Genomic DNA, 16,771 nt, shown 5'->3' with positions numbered 1-16,771 from the left:
TTAAAAATTCATGATAGGCATTGTCATGACCATATCACATGTAATATCAGCACCATTTTCATTCTGGATATCATAAGAAGTCTTTTGATGAAAAACCCAGTGATGACAAATGTATGACCATGCATTCTGGAGCAGTAGCAACAATATGACCACCACAATGGCAATACTGGATATTACATCACAATCATTTTCATTTAGGACCAACTAAACACCATACAATTTATTTTTTGTTTTCTCATACTGACATGACCATCAATCCAGAAGCAGAAGTCATAACAAGATTTTCAAGATGGCTGCCCATGCCAGCCATATTAGATGACAGAACTGAACCAATATTATTTTTGACAAACTTGACATCATAAGATGTCTTCTGGTGAAAACCCCATGTCATTATGTGTTTTAATTCTTCCAGAGTAGTTTTAACAAAACTTTCATGATGTCTGTCATGGCAGCCAAACTGAATGTCAGATCAGTACCATTTTCATTGAGAACCATCAATACATTACAGTAAGTCTTTGTGTGAAAGCCCCATCCATTACAATAAGTCTTTCTGTGAAAGCCCCATGCATTACAATAAGTCTTTGTGTAAAAGCCCCATGCATTACAATAAGTCTTTGTGAGAAAGCCCCATCCATTACAATGAGTCTTTGTGTGAAAGCCCCATGCATTAGAATAAGTCTCTGTGTGAAAGCCCCATGCATTACAATAAGTCTTTGTGTGAAAGCCCCATGCATTACAATAAGTCTTTGAGTGAAAGCCCCATGCATTACAATAAGTCTTTGAGTGAAAGCCCCATGCATTACAATAAGTCTTTGTGTGAAAGCCCCATGCACACAAGAGGAGTAGCTTAAAATAGACTTTCAACATAACCGCTACAGTGACCATACTGGATGTTAGATTGGCACTATTTTCATTTAGGACCAACTAAACATAATAAGAAGTACTTTGAAAACCCCATGTCAATATGACCATCTGAACAGGAAGAGTAGCAATTACAAGATTATTAAGATGGTTGCTGTGGTGGCCATGTTGAATACTAGAACCAACTAGACCTTGTGATGAATGTGTGTACATTTTTATGGCATTCTGACATGTAATTTAGGAGCAGAAAACGTGCAAATGGATGGAAAGATGATGGATAACAGACTACACATGACAAACAGACCATACCATAAGCACTTCATGATTATAAGGAAACAATTAACCATATCATTATATAATACTGTCACTTTTACTGCATCCTTTAATACAGTGTGTAACATTTCATCCTAAATATAATACATTTCTATTGAATGTCACTAAATACCTTCAGCAAAACTTTCTGGTGTGACTTTTCTTCTTCAGTCATCCTGAAATACATATATTTAGGACATCTAATAGAGTTCATTCATGCATAACAAATTAAGTTCTTTTTACTGCATATGAAAAATATAGGTGGCAACATTCAAGGTATTAAATACAATCCATTTCTAAAGTCAACTGTCGTTTTCACTGTCTATGGAAGATTATTCCAAAATATGCAAGCAGAGCACCAGGCTCAAATACAGAGTTTGAAGTATGAGCCTCAATCTGACCATGCAAGAATTTTTCAATTACGATTTACAGGTTTTAGAATCTGATAAAAAGCAAGATCTACTTACAAGAAGCAGATCTGATGGACACCAAAATAAGGCAGTGTTCTGTTGATGGACAGCAAAATAAGGCAGTGTTCTGTTGATTGATTAATCATGGACACCAAAATAAGGTGGTGTTCTGTTGATGGATTAATCATGGACACCAAAATAAGGCAGTATTCTGTTGATGGACACCAAAATAGGGCGGTGTTCTGTTGATTGATTAATCATGGACACCAAAATAAGGTGGTGTTCTGTTGATGGATTAATCATGGACACCAAAATAAGGTGGTGTTCTGTTGATTGATTAATCATGGACATCAAAATAAGGTGGTGTTCTGTTGATTAATCATGGACACCAAAATAAGTTGGTGTTCTGTTGATGGATTAATCATGGACACCAAAATGAGGTGGTGTTCTGTTGATTGATTAATCATGGACACCAAAATAAGGTGGTGTTCTATTCATGGATTAATCAAATTAAAGTCTGCATATTTTTGACGGTGCAAAATATCATTTGGACCAAATCATTAATGTCAACTCTTCATAACATGAAGTATATTGCTTTATCAGAGGGTTTCTATAAATAAGAGGACAATGAATCTCAAACCACATGAGAATATTAACTTTACTGTTTCTGAGTGTGTGAGATCTCTACTATATCTGAGATCATCATTTTAATCAGTTTCATGTTTAACAACACATATTAAACTCAGACAACCTCCTGGTCAGTGGCTAGACAATACTGTATTAACATTCATCTAAATTTATCGTGTTCTTACCATAAATCCACCCACCTACCCACTTGAGACTTCATTTAAAGAAGTAAATTAACACTTTATGGATCAACAGAAAACATTTCAAAAGCAAAGCAATTTGTAATGCTAACACTTTTGGTTACTTTAAAGGTTAAAATTTCAGTTCAAAAGTAATGTCTTAAATAAGCCGGGTCAGACTGGATATTTATTAGGATGTTCTGAATTTGATTAAGAGAGATAAATCTGCCCTAACAAATACAATCAGTTACATATAAACTGGGAGGATGCTGATTATAAACAAACCTATATAATGAATTTTGGATAAGTACACAGAGAACTTCACTCTGCTGTAAAATAGTGACCACAACAAGAAAGAGTAAGTTTCTCCAAAGTTTTGCATGAACAATTATTTATTTAAAACTCAGAAAAAAATAATACAACCTGCTATCCCTAGAGCTGGATCATACCATTCTGTGTTTGCAACATTATATAAAACATACATCAGCTTTATCCTAAATGAGGGGAACAGTTTTACAGACTATTATGAGTGGCAATCTGCACTGTCCATTCCCCAGTATGTTTTAGCTGGGGATTTTGTGGTATCATCCATTTGTTTTCTGTCAGTCCTTCTGTGTCCAAAAGCTCTATGTTCTAAACAGCTAGGTGGAAATTCTCCAAACTTGGTGCATATCTTGCCCAGTCTGTAAGAGTGGTATGAGTTTTGAACCCATTCCTTGTGGTCCATTGGAGGGGATCAATGTCAAATACAAAACAATTGCAACTACAGTTACATTTGTCAATATTTTTATTTACTAAACTTTGTATATGCACTGACAGCAGGGGTTGTAACACAAAATATGCTATCTCTCTCTCTCTCTCTCTCTCTATACACACAAACACACTATTCCCTAATTAATGCCACAACTCTAATTAATGCCATCCAACAATTTTTAAGAACAGAAAATTTAAAAGATGCAGTGTAAAACCTGTGTTTTTCAATACATGCCTGCTTCAGAGCCATGACTAACAAAAATGCTGCAGCAGCCTCAGTTGATTACAATGTTACAATGTATATATCAATGTATACATTACTTAAGTCACATAGCTTATCGTGTGCTGAAAAATGGCGTTAAAACCCCACAACAACAACAACAACTTAAGTCACAGGTACACATGTACTAACCACATTGTTACAATGTATATATCAATGTATAAATTACTCAAGTCACAGGTACACATGTACTAACCACATTGTTACAATGTATATACCAATGTATAAATTACTCAAGTCACAGGTACATGTACTAATCACATTGTTACAATGTATATACCAATGTATAAATTACTCAAGTCACATGTAGTGTTAAACATAAGGCAATAACTTGGAAGAAAGTTATAAGACTTTAGCACTACTCGAATCAGGAAAATGTCTTGATCAATTGATCATTTAACTGTGCTCATATTTACGATGAGTGAATTCGTGTTACAAGCCCTGGGTCAAGGCACAGTTGGTGGCAGATGATGGGATGTCATGGGGATTTTCCACAACCAGCCATGGAAGAAGCTCCAGTTTTTGTTCTCATTGTCTGATGAATAAAACTTTCAGGTCCAAGCCAATATGATTTGTTTATTATTTTGACTTATTTAAATTCTCATATGATAAGGCCATTTCTAGTTTTACCACATTTTGGATAATATTTATTTAACAAAGCATTTTACCCTTGCAGATAATGATAATAGAGGTCATCTGAGCTTATCATAGAATGAATATTGTAATCTGATATTTCAAATATGATTCAACTTGATCAGTCAATAATCCTACCATCATTGTGCTTAAAGAAGATTTCCATGAAGTGTCAAAGACTACTCAAGAACTCCTTTGTCTGAATAGGCTAAGATATATTTCTGAAAATATTTATGACAAATTTGAATTTCATTGAAGGAAACACCTTATGGATGACATAGATGAAGCCATGAAGCCAAACACCTTATGGATGACATAGATGAAGCCATGAGGGTGTGGACTGACTTATTTATGGATGTAGTATCTAAGCATGCACCACTGAAAGTACATCGAGTAAAGACTGATTTTCAACCTAATTGGCTTACTACTGAAATCCTAGATGCTAGGAAAACACGAGACAAATTCAAGGCTATGGAAAACCATGCACAATATAAAGTATGGAGAAATAAAATAACAAGTATGATCAAAAAAGCTAAAAAAACTTATTATCAATCATTACTTGAAAACAAAAAGAGCAACACAAACTCCATTTGGAAAGTCTTCAATGAACTCACTGGAGGAACGCACAAAAAACAGACAAATAAAATTCACTCACTTCTGGTAAATGACACCATAGTCACTGATGAAACTGACATTGCAAATGTTTTCAATGATTTTTTCATCAACATTACCACAAAGTTAAAAGAGCCAGTGATAGAAAACAACTTTAATGAACTGAAAAAGTTCTGCAGCAGTAAAATCTCAAAGGAGGTATGTTTCTCTATCCCACCAGTGTCAAAAAACTTTGTTAAAAAATGTCTCAGTGAACTTGATACCAAGAAAGCTACAGGACTTGATCAGATTGGTCCACGACTCATTAAATCTTCTGCCTTTGCTATTGTAGATAGCATAACATTCATAATTAATTTAAGTATTGCAACCTCATCTGTCCCCAAAATATGGAAAACTGCAAAAGTAACTCCTATTCACAAATCTGGTTCTAAGGATGATGCTGATAACTACCGACCAATTTCAATACTACCAAACTTGTCAAAATTGATTGAAAAACATGTCCATGACTCATTCATGTCATATTTAACCAAACACTTGCTGTTACACCCTAATCAATCAGGCTTTAGACAGAACCATTCCTGTGAGACTGCCTTGATCTCCCTAACTGATAAATGGCTTGAAGCACTTGACCAAGGTAGAATAATAGGAACTGTATTTGTAGATTTCAGGAAAGCTTTTGACATGGTGGATCATGAAATCCTTTTGAAGAAACTGAAAATCTACCAGTGTGATGAAAGAACAATTAGATGGTTTACTTCATACTTAAATGAGAGAACAAAACATGTTTACATAAATAATGTTCCGTCTGAACCTGAAACAATTAGATATGGAGTACCACAAGGCCCAATTCTAGGTCCACTACTATTCATTTTATTTATTAATGACCTACCACTTTTACTAAGAGACTCAATATCATCTACAGATCTCTATGCAGATGACACAACATTGTCAGACATCCAAAACACAAAGCATGAGCTCGAAATTTCTTTACAGAATGCACTAAACAAACTGGAAAACTGGTGCACATGTAATGGCATGGTGGTAAATACTGGTAAAACTAAAATATTACTTATCTCAACACGGCAAAGAAGGACAAATCTTGATAGTGATGAACTATGTCTGACATGGAAGGATACAAATCTGCAAATAGTCTGTCATGATAGGCTACTTGGTGTTCTGGTAGATAATAACCTATCATGGACTGAACATATCAAACATACCAGTAAAAAGTCAATTCAAGTTTATGGCTTCTCAGTAGGATAAGACATTTTCTCCCTGAAAGGCACAGGAAACTATTTTATAACAGTTACATACAACCCTATTTGGACTACTGTAGTACAGTATGGGGTAATTCAAATGATAAAAACATAGCAAAGCTGGCACATCTTCAAAAAAGAGCATTTGGGCTAATATCAATCCAGAAAGAAAGCAAGGAAAGTTTAGCTGGTAGGTTAAAAATATTACCTATTAAAGACCGAATCTGTTTGAGAAAAGCCAAATTAATGTACAGGATATCTCAGAATAGTGCTCCTGAATATTTACAATCACTATTCCAGTATAGGCTACCTGGTAATACTCCCCACCTGCGATCCATGTCTACCAAACAGTATAAAATTCCCAAACCAAATAAGGAGTTATTTAAAAAAAGTTTCCAATACTCTGGAACTCTGCTCTGGAATAGTATTCCAGCTGAGATTAGAAATGCCCACTCTATTTCCTTCTTCCAAACCCAATATATTCAGTGGCTTCAGAGATGCAGCTTAAATAAATAAATTCCTTTGTATGAGGGCCTCAAGGTAGATTAGTTTTTAGCTAATTGTGTTACCCTCTTTAAATAAGGTCATTATTATTATTATTATTATTATTATTATGGGAGGCAAAGCTAATAGCCCACAACACAACTAGCATGGTTATTCTTTTCATCTCTATTACACACTCTATGATAAATATGAAGTTGAAACAAATATATGTAGTCAAACCATTAACAGCAGTCACTCATAGGAGAAGGCACAACTGACTGTTTCAAACAAGTCATTGCTGTACACGTTTACCTTTTAAAATTCATTTTGAACAAATGCCATGCAATGAATATTATTTATATTATTTTTATTATTACATTATCATGATTGTTTAATGTACAGGTAAGCCACCAATTTTCCAGCAACAGATGTCCGGCACCTCTTTTAATCCTGACAAAATTAGTAGAGGGCACTTGAAATTCCCAGCACTGCCAAATTAGTTTACTGGGCACACATTCACTTGGATTGTTTACACTGCAGTTGTTGGTAGTGATACTTGTGTTTTGTGTAATTCTTAGCTTATTTTACTTACATTTAACCCTAGCAATGGCTTCTGAGAAAGATGCAAGTGTCAGTGGTAGTGTCAAGCATATACACCAGTCAATATCGATACAAGATAAAGAAGAACTGTTGAAAAAACTGAACCGTGGTGTTTCCATGCAAAAGCTGTGTGATATATGGTATTGGTTCATCAACTGTTTATGATATACAGAAGTGCAGGGACAAAATATTGAAATTCTATTCAGACAGTGATTCCAAGAAGCGACTGAACAGAAAAACTATGAAAGCTGGTAAGAGTACTGAGCATGACCGAGTGATGACGGAATGGTTTCGACAACGTCAGAGTGACGGAGTGGACTTGTTGGGCAGGATGCCATTGTTATGCTTGACTGTGTGCCTATAGAAGTTATATCTGCAGCAAATAAAATGAACGCTTTGTGAGCTAGAACAAATAAACAGAAACCGCATTACATTTCAGACATAGAAATTAATTTTTGCTGAAGAAATCTGACTCAATTCCATTTGAATCTCAATGAAGTTCTTTCCCTTTACTTCTTTGACAAAATAATAAACCTGCTGTGATGCAATGCTGAATCAAACTTGGTTTTTTGTCAGATATCAGCAATTAGTTTAGAAAATGTGAAAAATGTAATTTACCATTACAGATTAGGTCATCTCGATTCTACTGCTCTCTTAAGATTCATATTTATATGATCAGCCTATGAAAATGAAGTGAATTATGAAAATGGGGTGGGGTGGGGTGGGGTTTGTGCTGAAGAGTGAGTTTAATCTATGCAAATAAATTTCATCTAGTGGTAAGAAAAAGAATAAAATGCAACTCATGGTTTTGCCACTCATTTAAATATCATGTTGATTTGTACCACACAAGGGAATACATTTGGAGAAGAGAAACCTTCAGCAATACATAACTCATACATGAATGAAGCACATGGACTGAAAAAGCTAGGACATTATAGGAAGCAACACATCAATATAGCAGCTTAAAAAATGCAAAACAATTTTAACAAGTAATAAAAAGGCTAAAAATATGTCAAGATTATACTCTGCAATATGGCTGAGACTAAAATATAAAGATCTTCATTTGGGAAAGAAATCCTAAATTTGTAAAAGGATGAGTTGATTATATTACACATTTAGTTTTGGGAATTGTTGATGAGAAGACCCACTATCGAAACAAAATATGTTTAGTTCCTGGGGAAAAAGTAAACTTTACTAATTTTATATAAAGTTTATAAAACTTATTTTTTGTATTTGTAAAACATGTGCCTCCAGTGCAGACCCAGAAGTCCAATTCCAACAAAGATTAAAAAATATAATAGATCATCCACAGAATGATACAAACATGCACAAATAATTTCATCTGTCCAAATCAAGTCATTTAGCTTCAATTTTTTTTTACAAATGTGCAAAAAAAATCTAAGCATGTTAATAAGTTTAAAAAGTATAAAATATTTTCAAATCATGTTATATACATACATGAATATATATGTGCCTACTCATTTTCCTTTGTCCAACCGTATCAATTTTTAAAATAAAGATCAAATATGGAGCATATCTTGAATATGTATATTTTTCATGAATTCTTTTGACCAATATATGTATGTAAATTACAAATGTGCTTTTCTAGTATGATTTGTTCCCAATAGGTTGTTTAATGAAGAGTGACCTGGTTCAAAAATAGTGACTGCCTTATTGTCAATGACTAATATTCTGTTTACTGTCAAGTGTGATATCTGTGCAGAATAAACTAATCATTCGATACAGTTCTTATGTGCCGCAGAGAGTAAACACTTCAGGCAAGAATGGGAGAAAATCCTCTTTGTCTTTTTCTTAACAAAAATTATGGAATGACATACCCTGCAGAGTATGGAATGACAATGTAACTAGGGTTGACTGCAGAGTATGGACTGACTTAATGTAACTAGGGTTGACTGCAGAGTATGGACTGACCTACTGTAACTAGGATTGACTGCAGAGTATGGACTGACCTACTGTAACTAGGATTGACTGCAGAGTATGGACTGACCTACTGTAACTAGGATCAACTGCAGAGTATGGACTGACCTACTGTAACTAGGATTGACTGCAGAGTATGGACTGACTTAATGTAACTAGGGTTGACTGCAGAGTATGGACTGACCTACTGTAACTAGGATTGACTGCAGAGTATGGACTGACCTACTGTAACTAGGATCAACTGCAGAGTATGGACTGACCATCTGTAACTAGGGTTTACTGTAGAGTATGGACTGACCTGCTGTAACTAGTATTGACTGCCAAGTATGGACTGACCATCTGTAACTAGGGTTGACTGTAGAGTATGGACTGACCTACTGTAACTAGGATCAACTGCAGAGTATGGACTGACCTACTGTAACTAGGATTGACTGCAGAGTATGGACTGACTTAATGTAACTAGGGTTGACTGCAGAGTATGGACTGACCTACTGTAACTAGGATTGACTGCAGAGTATGGACTGACCTACTGTAACTAGGATCAACTGCAGAGTATGGACTGACTTAATGTAACTAGGGTTTACTGTAGAGTATGGACTGACCTGCTGTAACTAGTATTGACTGCCAAGTATGGACTGACCATCTGTAACTAGGGTTGACTGCAGAGTATGGACTGACCTACTGTAACTAGGATCAACTGCAGAGTATGGACTGACCATCTGTAACTAGGGTTTACTGTAGAGTATGGACTGACCTGCTGTAACTAGTATTGACTGCCAAGTATGGACTGACCATCTGTAACTAGGATTGACTGCAGAGTTTGGACTGGCCATCTGTAACTAGGGTTTACTGCAGAGTATGGACTGATCTACTGTAACTAGGATCAACTGCTGAGTACAAACTGCATAATATGGAGTAACATGATGTAACTAGTATTGACTGCAGAGTATGAACTGACCTACTGTAACTAGGATTGACTGCAGAGTATGGACTGACCTACTGTAACTAGGGTTGACTGCAGAGTATGGACTGACCTACTCTAACTAGGGTTGACTAAAGGGTATTGTTAAAAGAGTACTACATACTATCAACTTGCTGTAATGGCATGAAATTCTAATCAGGTCATCTACACATACACAAAATTATGTCAGACAAATTTCATTTCTCAGTGTTGTACACTCCTGCAAACAAGGCTCTCAGGACATATGGGCTGGACCAGATTGAAAAATGCTCCAATTTTAAGCAGTGAGGACATAAAAGGAAAAGTTTTAAATATTTATTTTAGGCTCCCTTGATGGATCAGATGTTGGCGGGGGTTGATCTTAGCTTTGGAGCAAACTGGAGAACCATGAGAAATACCATCAAACTTGGATGGGCAACCACCTGTCCTTGCTGATGTACAAACAACTGGAGTAAACCTGGGACTAGCAAAGCAAATGTTTTACCACATCACCTTTTGGGTCCAGTGAAATTGCTTCACTTATTTAACCTAAATTGCTATATTTTTTATGTTTATTCTTGTTTGTAACTGGCAACCTAACACATAATTTCATTTGCAAATTTACAAATATTTGAAGAACAAAAATCAAAGCTCTTATATAGCATGCTTTAGTCATTTACATCTGTGGTTAATAAAATCACAGTTAATGCTCAGAAAGCCCCATAACCCAAGCAGAATGAAAGGAGAGATGGTTATGAAGAGGAGTTGAGAAGTAATCATTATATATTTTGACCTTAGAATATGTTAACAATATGGAATAGTTGTCAAGACATGACCAAATGCTATCTATCAATGACAAAAAAATTAGATAAATGCACAATAATCATTCAACCTCGCCAATCCTTCAGCAGAGAGACTTCATTTTAAGCATTAAGTCGAAATGGATATGTAAGAGAAAATCAAAGCATTTACAGCATGAATATATGAGAATTAATCAGAAAAAGAATAAACAGCTGCTGTTTCAGATCGGATAGCTTGAAAAGGTAAAACAGAATAGCATCTATTAAAACTTCATCATATCACTACTTACCCAACCTTCTTTTCAAACTGGGGCCTTTATAACATAAGTGGTTATGGATAATTCTTGGGTAATAAATGCAATTTTTACGAACTTTACAAAAATATCGGGACAAGTTTTAATATACACTATGCATATTAACTATAAGGAATGAAGTATGTTGATTTTGTTTGGGTCAAGAACATTGTTGCTCTCTACAAAAAGAGAAGAAAAAATCCCACAGAAGTTAATCTTGTACTTCTTTCTCATACTGGTATGTGTAGCTACTTCTTTACTTTCTCTAAATACTGCAGTGTTTAAAGGTATATTTTTCAGATTTTGGAATTAAAAGATAACAAAGAAATAGGAATGCAAGTAATTTTCATTCTGTTAAAAAATTACATGAAATAAAATTTAAACTCTGATAAAATAACAGCTTTACAATTTAAATATTAATTTCAGCTTTGGAATTATTCTTAGATTTTAGATTCTAAATAAATGAGGATCAAAGACAAGCATAATCATTTGATGCTGCACATAGCTAATTTCATCAAAGGAAAGCCAGATACTGTAAGGACAAGAAAAAAAGACAAATGCGAATTTCCTATTTATGTATAAAGATATAATGAATTACATAATTAAGCAACTACTGACAAGAGAAAAAACTTGCTGTACATGCATATATACATTATCACTTCATAAAGAAAGCCTTTGCATCAAAATAATAATGGAATATGCTTGATAAATTGCCATCTATTTCTGGAGCAAATCTATAATTAATGCAGGTAAAAAATTGTATTGTACAAAGAGAATTTGTGCAAGCTGTGGTTAGTACTTGTTATGTATATTAAATTAATTGTCTGTCTGTTAGTTTTAAAATATTTTTTATTCCATTACATGTTATTGTAATGTAATATTGTTTACTGGACTGGATTTTTTTATAGAATTAAGTTCAGTTCTGTTTGACTTGATTGAATTTTTTAATTTATTTAATTGGTGTAAATACCTAATAACAGAAACATTGTATCTAGTTGCTGATCTTAAAATCATTGACTGTTTTAGTAGACAACTTTTAATTTTTAAAAAATTCTTTCTCAGAGTAAAAAACATTTAGTTGAGTCAAGGTCATACCTGGACTACGTGACATGAAGCACATGTTAATTCATAAACAAACTTCTATTTTTTCCAGGAGAATGAACTATTGACCCCCATCTGGAACCTGTTTTGCATTTTAGTTAGTCTTATAACTGATGTTATGAAAAGAATTCTGTCAGTCATGCCTTAACATTTGAGAAGTCAAGTTGTTTTATGTTGTGTCCAGTTTAGGGCTGAATTTTTATTTTCTTCAACTTATTGAATTCAAGTGATTGTTTTCCCTGGAAATACAAAAGTGCTTAAATTAATTCTTGGACAACAAAGATATTTACTGGAATTTATATGGAATTCAAAAGCTGGATAATAGTTTCTGTGATTCAACAAGAGACTGTTGACACATCAGTACACTGCTGACTATTGCATACATGATTGCCTTCCATCTTGGATTTTCATTGGGATTTGAACTGTGATTCACTTAGAACTTTTCATTGATAGGACTTGTGGTTTTTTTAATTCTTGTATTACAATCTGGATTTAATTAGCAATACTGTAATTTTTGTTTCTTATTTTTATTTTATGTACTCTAGGGAAAAAAATTATTTGTTAAATTTTACAAAGCTTGTTTTCTTCACTCTTTTCTGTTACTTATTTTGAGAGCATCGACTCATGACAGAACCTATTAATTATAACTTACCTCATCTCTTTAGAGTCCCTCCCAGAACTTCTTGATGGTGTACCCTCAGATTCTGAGAAAAAAAATATTTTAAATAATAAACATTTTTGGGTAACAATTACATGGAAATCATTGCCACCTTTACAATTAGAAGGAAACCAGCTGTCACTAAGAAGGACAGAATTAAAAAATGCAGATATATATAGTTGGGTCTGTCTAACACATTCTTCATATTATTCTCATTGAGTATTGTACTTCATATTAATATACTGAGTATTATTATTCTTATTAATATTATTGAGTATTATTCTTCCGATTAATATTATTGAGCATTATTCTTTCTATTAATAATATTGTGTATTAAAGTTCCTAATACTATTATTGAGTATTATTCTTTCTATTAATAATATTGTGTATTAATCATCCTAATACTATTACTGAGTATTATTCTTTCTATTATTATCATTATTGTCATATAAATATTATAGAGTATTATTCTTTCTATATTAATATTATTGAGTATTATTCTTTCTATTAATATTATTGATTATTATTCTTCCTATTAAAATTATAGAGTACTAATCTTCATATTAATATTACTATTATTCTTCATATTACTATTATTGAGTATCATTCTTCATATAAATATTATAGAGTATTATTCTTTCTATATCCATATTATTGAGTATTATTCTTTCTATTAATATTATTGAATATTATTCTTCCTATTAATATTACTGAGTATTATTCTTCATATTAATATTATTAAGCATTATTTTTCCTAACACTATTATTGAATATTGTTCCTCATATTAATATTTTTGAGCAGTATTCTTCCTATTAATATTATTGAGTATTATTCTTCCTATTAATATTATTGAGTATTACTCTTCCCATTAATATTATTGAGTATTATTCTTTCTATTAATATTACTGAGTATTGTTCTTCCTATTAATATTAATGAACATTATTCTTCCTATTAATATTATTGAGTATTGTTCTTCATCTTAAAATTATTGAGCAGTATTCTTTCTATTCTTTAATATTGTGTATTAATCTTCATATTAATATTATTGAGTATTATTCTTTCTATTAATATTATTGAGTATTATTCTTCTTATTAATATTATAGAGTACTAATCTTCCTATTAATATTACTGAGTATTATTCTTCATATTACTATTACTGAGTATCATTCTTCATATAATAATTATAGAGTATTATTCTTTCTATATTAATATTATTATTATTCTTTCTATTAATATTATTGAATATTATTCTTCCTATTAATATTATTGAGCATTATTCATATTAATATTATTGAGCATTATTCTTTCTATTAGTATAATTGAGTATTATTCTTCCTATTTATATATTACTGAGTACTATTCTTCCTTTAAATATAGCTGAGTATTACTCTTCATATTAATATTAATAAGCATTATTCTTCATATTAATAGTATTGAGTCTTATTCTTCCTATTAATTTTATTGAGTATTATTCTTCCTGTTAATATTATTGAGTAGTATTCTTCCTATTAATATTATTGAGTATTGATGTTCATATTAATATACATATGATATCATGTGGATAATGATTTAATGTTGAAGTTATTCAACAAGTTTCATCAATGTAATATTAAATTATTACCCATTTGAGATTCTCTTTATCAGAAAGTTTTTATTTTAATAGAAATAGGAATGAAAGAAGAAGAAATAATTTCCTTCATTCTGACTCTATTGCTGCACCTTTCAGTCACTGCACATAAAATATAGTTCCTGGAATTATCTGTGCTGTTCTACAACTAGTAAATTTTATTAGTTTTATTTCAACAATTATAATTCAAAGAGCAACTATCCTTCCAAATTAATAGAATATTTGATTCAAACAACATACTTTTACAACACAGGATGTATAAGTTCAGTATTGTATCAAATAGTTTTAATTTGGTTAGAGAAATGTTTAACAGTGAGAGTGTGTCACTGTCAGTTTCACTTCTAAACATTCAAATTGCTGAATATATGAAATGATGATTATGGATACAGATATTCCAGACTTTAATGTATTTGTGACCAGATATCTGCATTATTCAATTTGGAACAGTAGACTATATCAGACACAGACAAATTCAGAAATGCAACACTTCATAAGAGCTAGTTTACAGTGTAAACATGCTGTGTTTGGATAACAGTCTGTCAGTTCGGAGACCAGTTAATGTCCACATCCTTCTGTGAACAGAGGTGAGTTTACTCCTGTAACCTAACCTTTAAACCACTCTTGTATATTGGGTCTATTCAACGTTACAGGTATATCACCCACCCCTTTCCACATGCACGGTATCAACTGACCATTTCCTATAGTTTATTTGTTGCTGTTGTTGTTGTTTGGGGTTTAATGCTATCTTTCAGCAAATGATAATTTAAACATGGCATAACAAGCCCATGTGTGTGTGTGTGGGGGGGGGGAAATGCACCCTATTCAGATAGACATCACCTTTTTTCCATAATTCCCTTTGAACAGAAAAATGGTATCCAAAACTGTTAGTAATAATAGTAAAAACAATAAAGTTCCAGCAGGCAGGGTAATTAAATTTTCTCATGATTGCAGTCAATTAGTAAAGAGAATACTGCATAAGAATTTCATTGGCTTATCTGGACCAATCAGAATCATATAAAATGATGTTTAACCTGTCATTTCAAAAATATGAAACTACACATGCTATATGTAAAGTGTACCAACTATGTGATAATACTTAGTATTACTCTTCATATTCATATTAATATTATTGAGTATTATTCTTCCTATTATTATCATTCTGCATTGTTCTTATATTATTGTATAATTCTTCCTATTATTGTCTATTATTCTTCCTATCAATGAGTATTATTCTTCATATTATTAAGCATTATTCTTCATATCATTGAGTATTATTCTTCCTATTAATATTAATGAGTATTATTCTTCATATTATTGAGCAGTATTCTTCATATTAATGAGCAGTATTCTTCGTATTATTGAGCAGTATTCTTCATATTATTGAGTATTATTCTTCCAATTAATAATATTGAGTATTATTCTTCATATTATTGAGTATTATTCTTCATATTATTGAGTATTATTCTTCATATTAGTGAGTAGTATTCTTCATATTATTGAGTATTACTCTTCATATTATTGATCATTATTCTTCCTATTATTGTCTATTATTCTTGATACTATTGAGTGTCATTCTTCATATTATTGTGTATTATTCTTCATATTATTGTCTATTATTCTTCATATTATTGTGTTATTCTTCATATTATTGTGTATTATTCTTCATATTATTAAGCATTAATCTTCATATTATTATCACTGTGCCTTGTTCTTTATATTATTGTATTATTCTTCATATTATTGAGCATTAATCTTCATATTATTGAGCATTAATCTTCATATTAATATCAAAGTATTATTCTTCATATTATTGAGCAGTATTCTTCATATTATTGAGTATTATTATTCTTATTAGTGAGTAGTATTCTTCATTTAATTGAGTAGTATTCTTCAAATTATTGAGCATTATTCTTCATATTATTAAGTATTATTCTTCCAATTAATATTATTGAGTATTATTCTTCATATTATTGAGCATTATTCTTCATATTATTGAGTATTATTCTTCCTATTAATATTAATGAGTATTATTCTTCATATTATTGAGTATTATTCTTCATATTAGTGAATAGTATTCTTCATTTAATTGAGCAGTATTCTTCATAATATTGAGCATTATTCTTCATATTGTTGAGTATTATTCTTCATATTATTGAGTATTATACTTCCTATTAATATTATTGAGTATTATTCTTCATATTATTGAGTATTATTCTTCTTATTAGTGAGTAGTATTCTTCATTTTATTGAAAATTATTCTTCATATTATGGAGTATTGTTCTTCATATTATTGTTCATATTAGTGAGCAGTATTCTTCATAGTATTGAGTATTATTTTTCATATTAGTGAGCAGTATTTTTCATATTATTGAGTATTATTCTTCATATTAGTGAGCAGTACTCTT

The 16,771-nt window shown here is 31.9% G+C and overlaps 1 protein-coding gene across 3 annotated transcripts in view; it reads right to left on the bottom strand.

The window, feature by feature from the left end:
* LOC149800628 (coiled-coil domain-containing protein 87-like) overlaps positions 1–16,771 on the bottom strand; it is a 136,902-nt gene that overhangs the window by 73,907 nt on the left and 46,224 nt on the right. For 2 of the 3 annotated variants that reach the window (XM_089954623.1, XM_089954625.1), the window contains exons 12-14: positions 12,731–12,782; positions 10,975–10,998; positions 1,307–1,349 (exon numbers count right to left, since the gene is read on the bottom strand). In XM_089954623.1, coding sequence (XP_089810749.1) covers positions 1,307–1,349; positions 10,975–10,998; positions 12,731–12,782 — 119 coding nt within the window. The remainder of the gene's footprint in view (positions 1–1,306; positions 1,350–10,974; positions 10,999–12,730; positions 12,783–16,771) is intronic. The other variant, XM_089954624.1, reaches the window with a different exon arrangement.

This window comes from Sinohyriopsis cumingii, chromosome 4 (genome assembly GCF_028554795.1).
Source record: "Sinohyriopsis cumingii isolate HCF-2022 chromosome 4, ASM2855479v2, whole genome shotgun sequence".
Classification (NCBI taxonomy): domain Eukaryota; kingdom Metazoa; phylum Mollusca; class Bivalvia; order Unionida; family Unionidae; genus Sinohyriopsis; species Sinohyriopsis cumingii.
The sequence above is the reverse complement of the archived record's forward strand: the minus strand, read 5'-3'. Positions and strand labels throughout refer to the sequence as shown.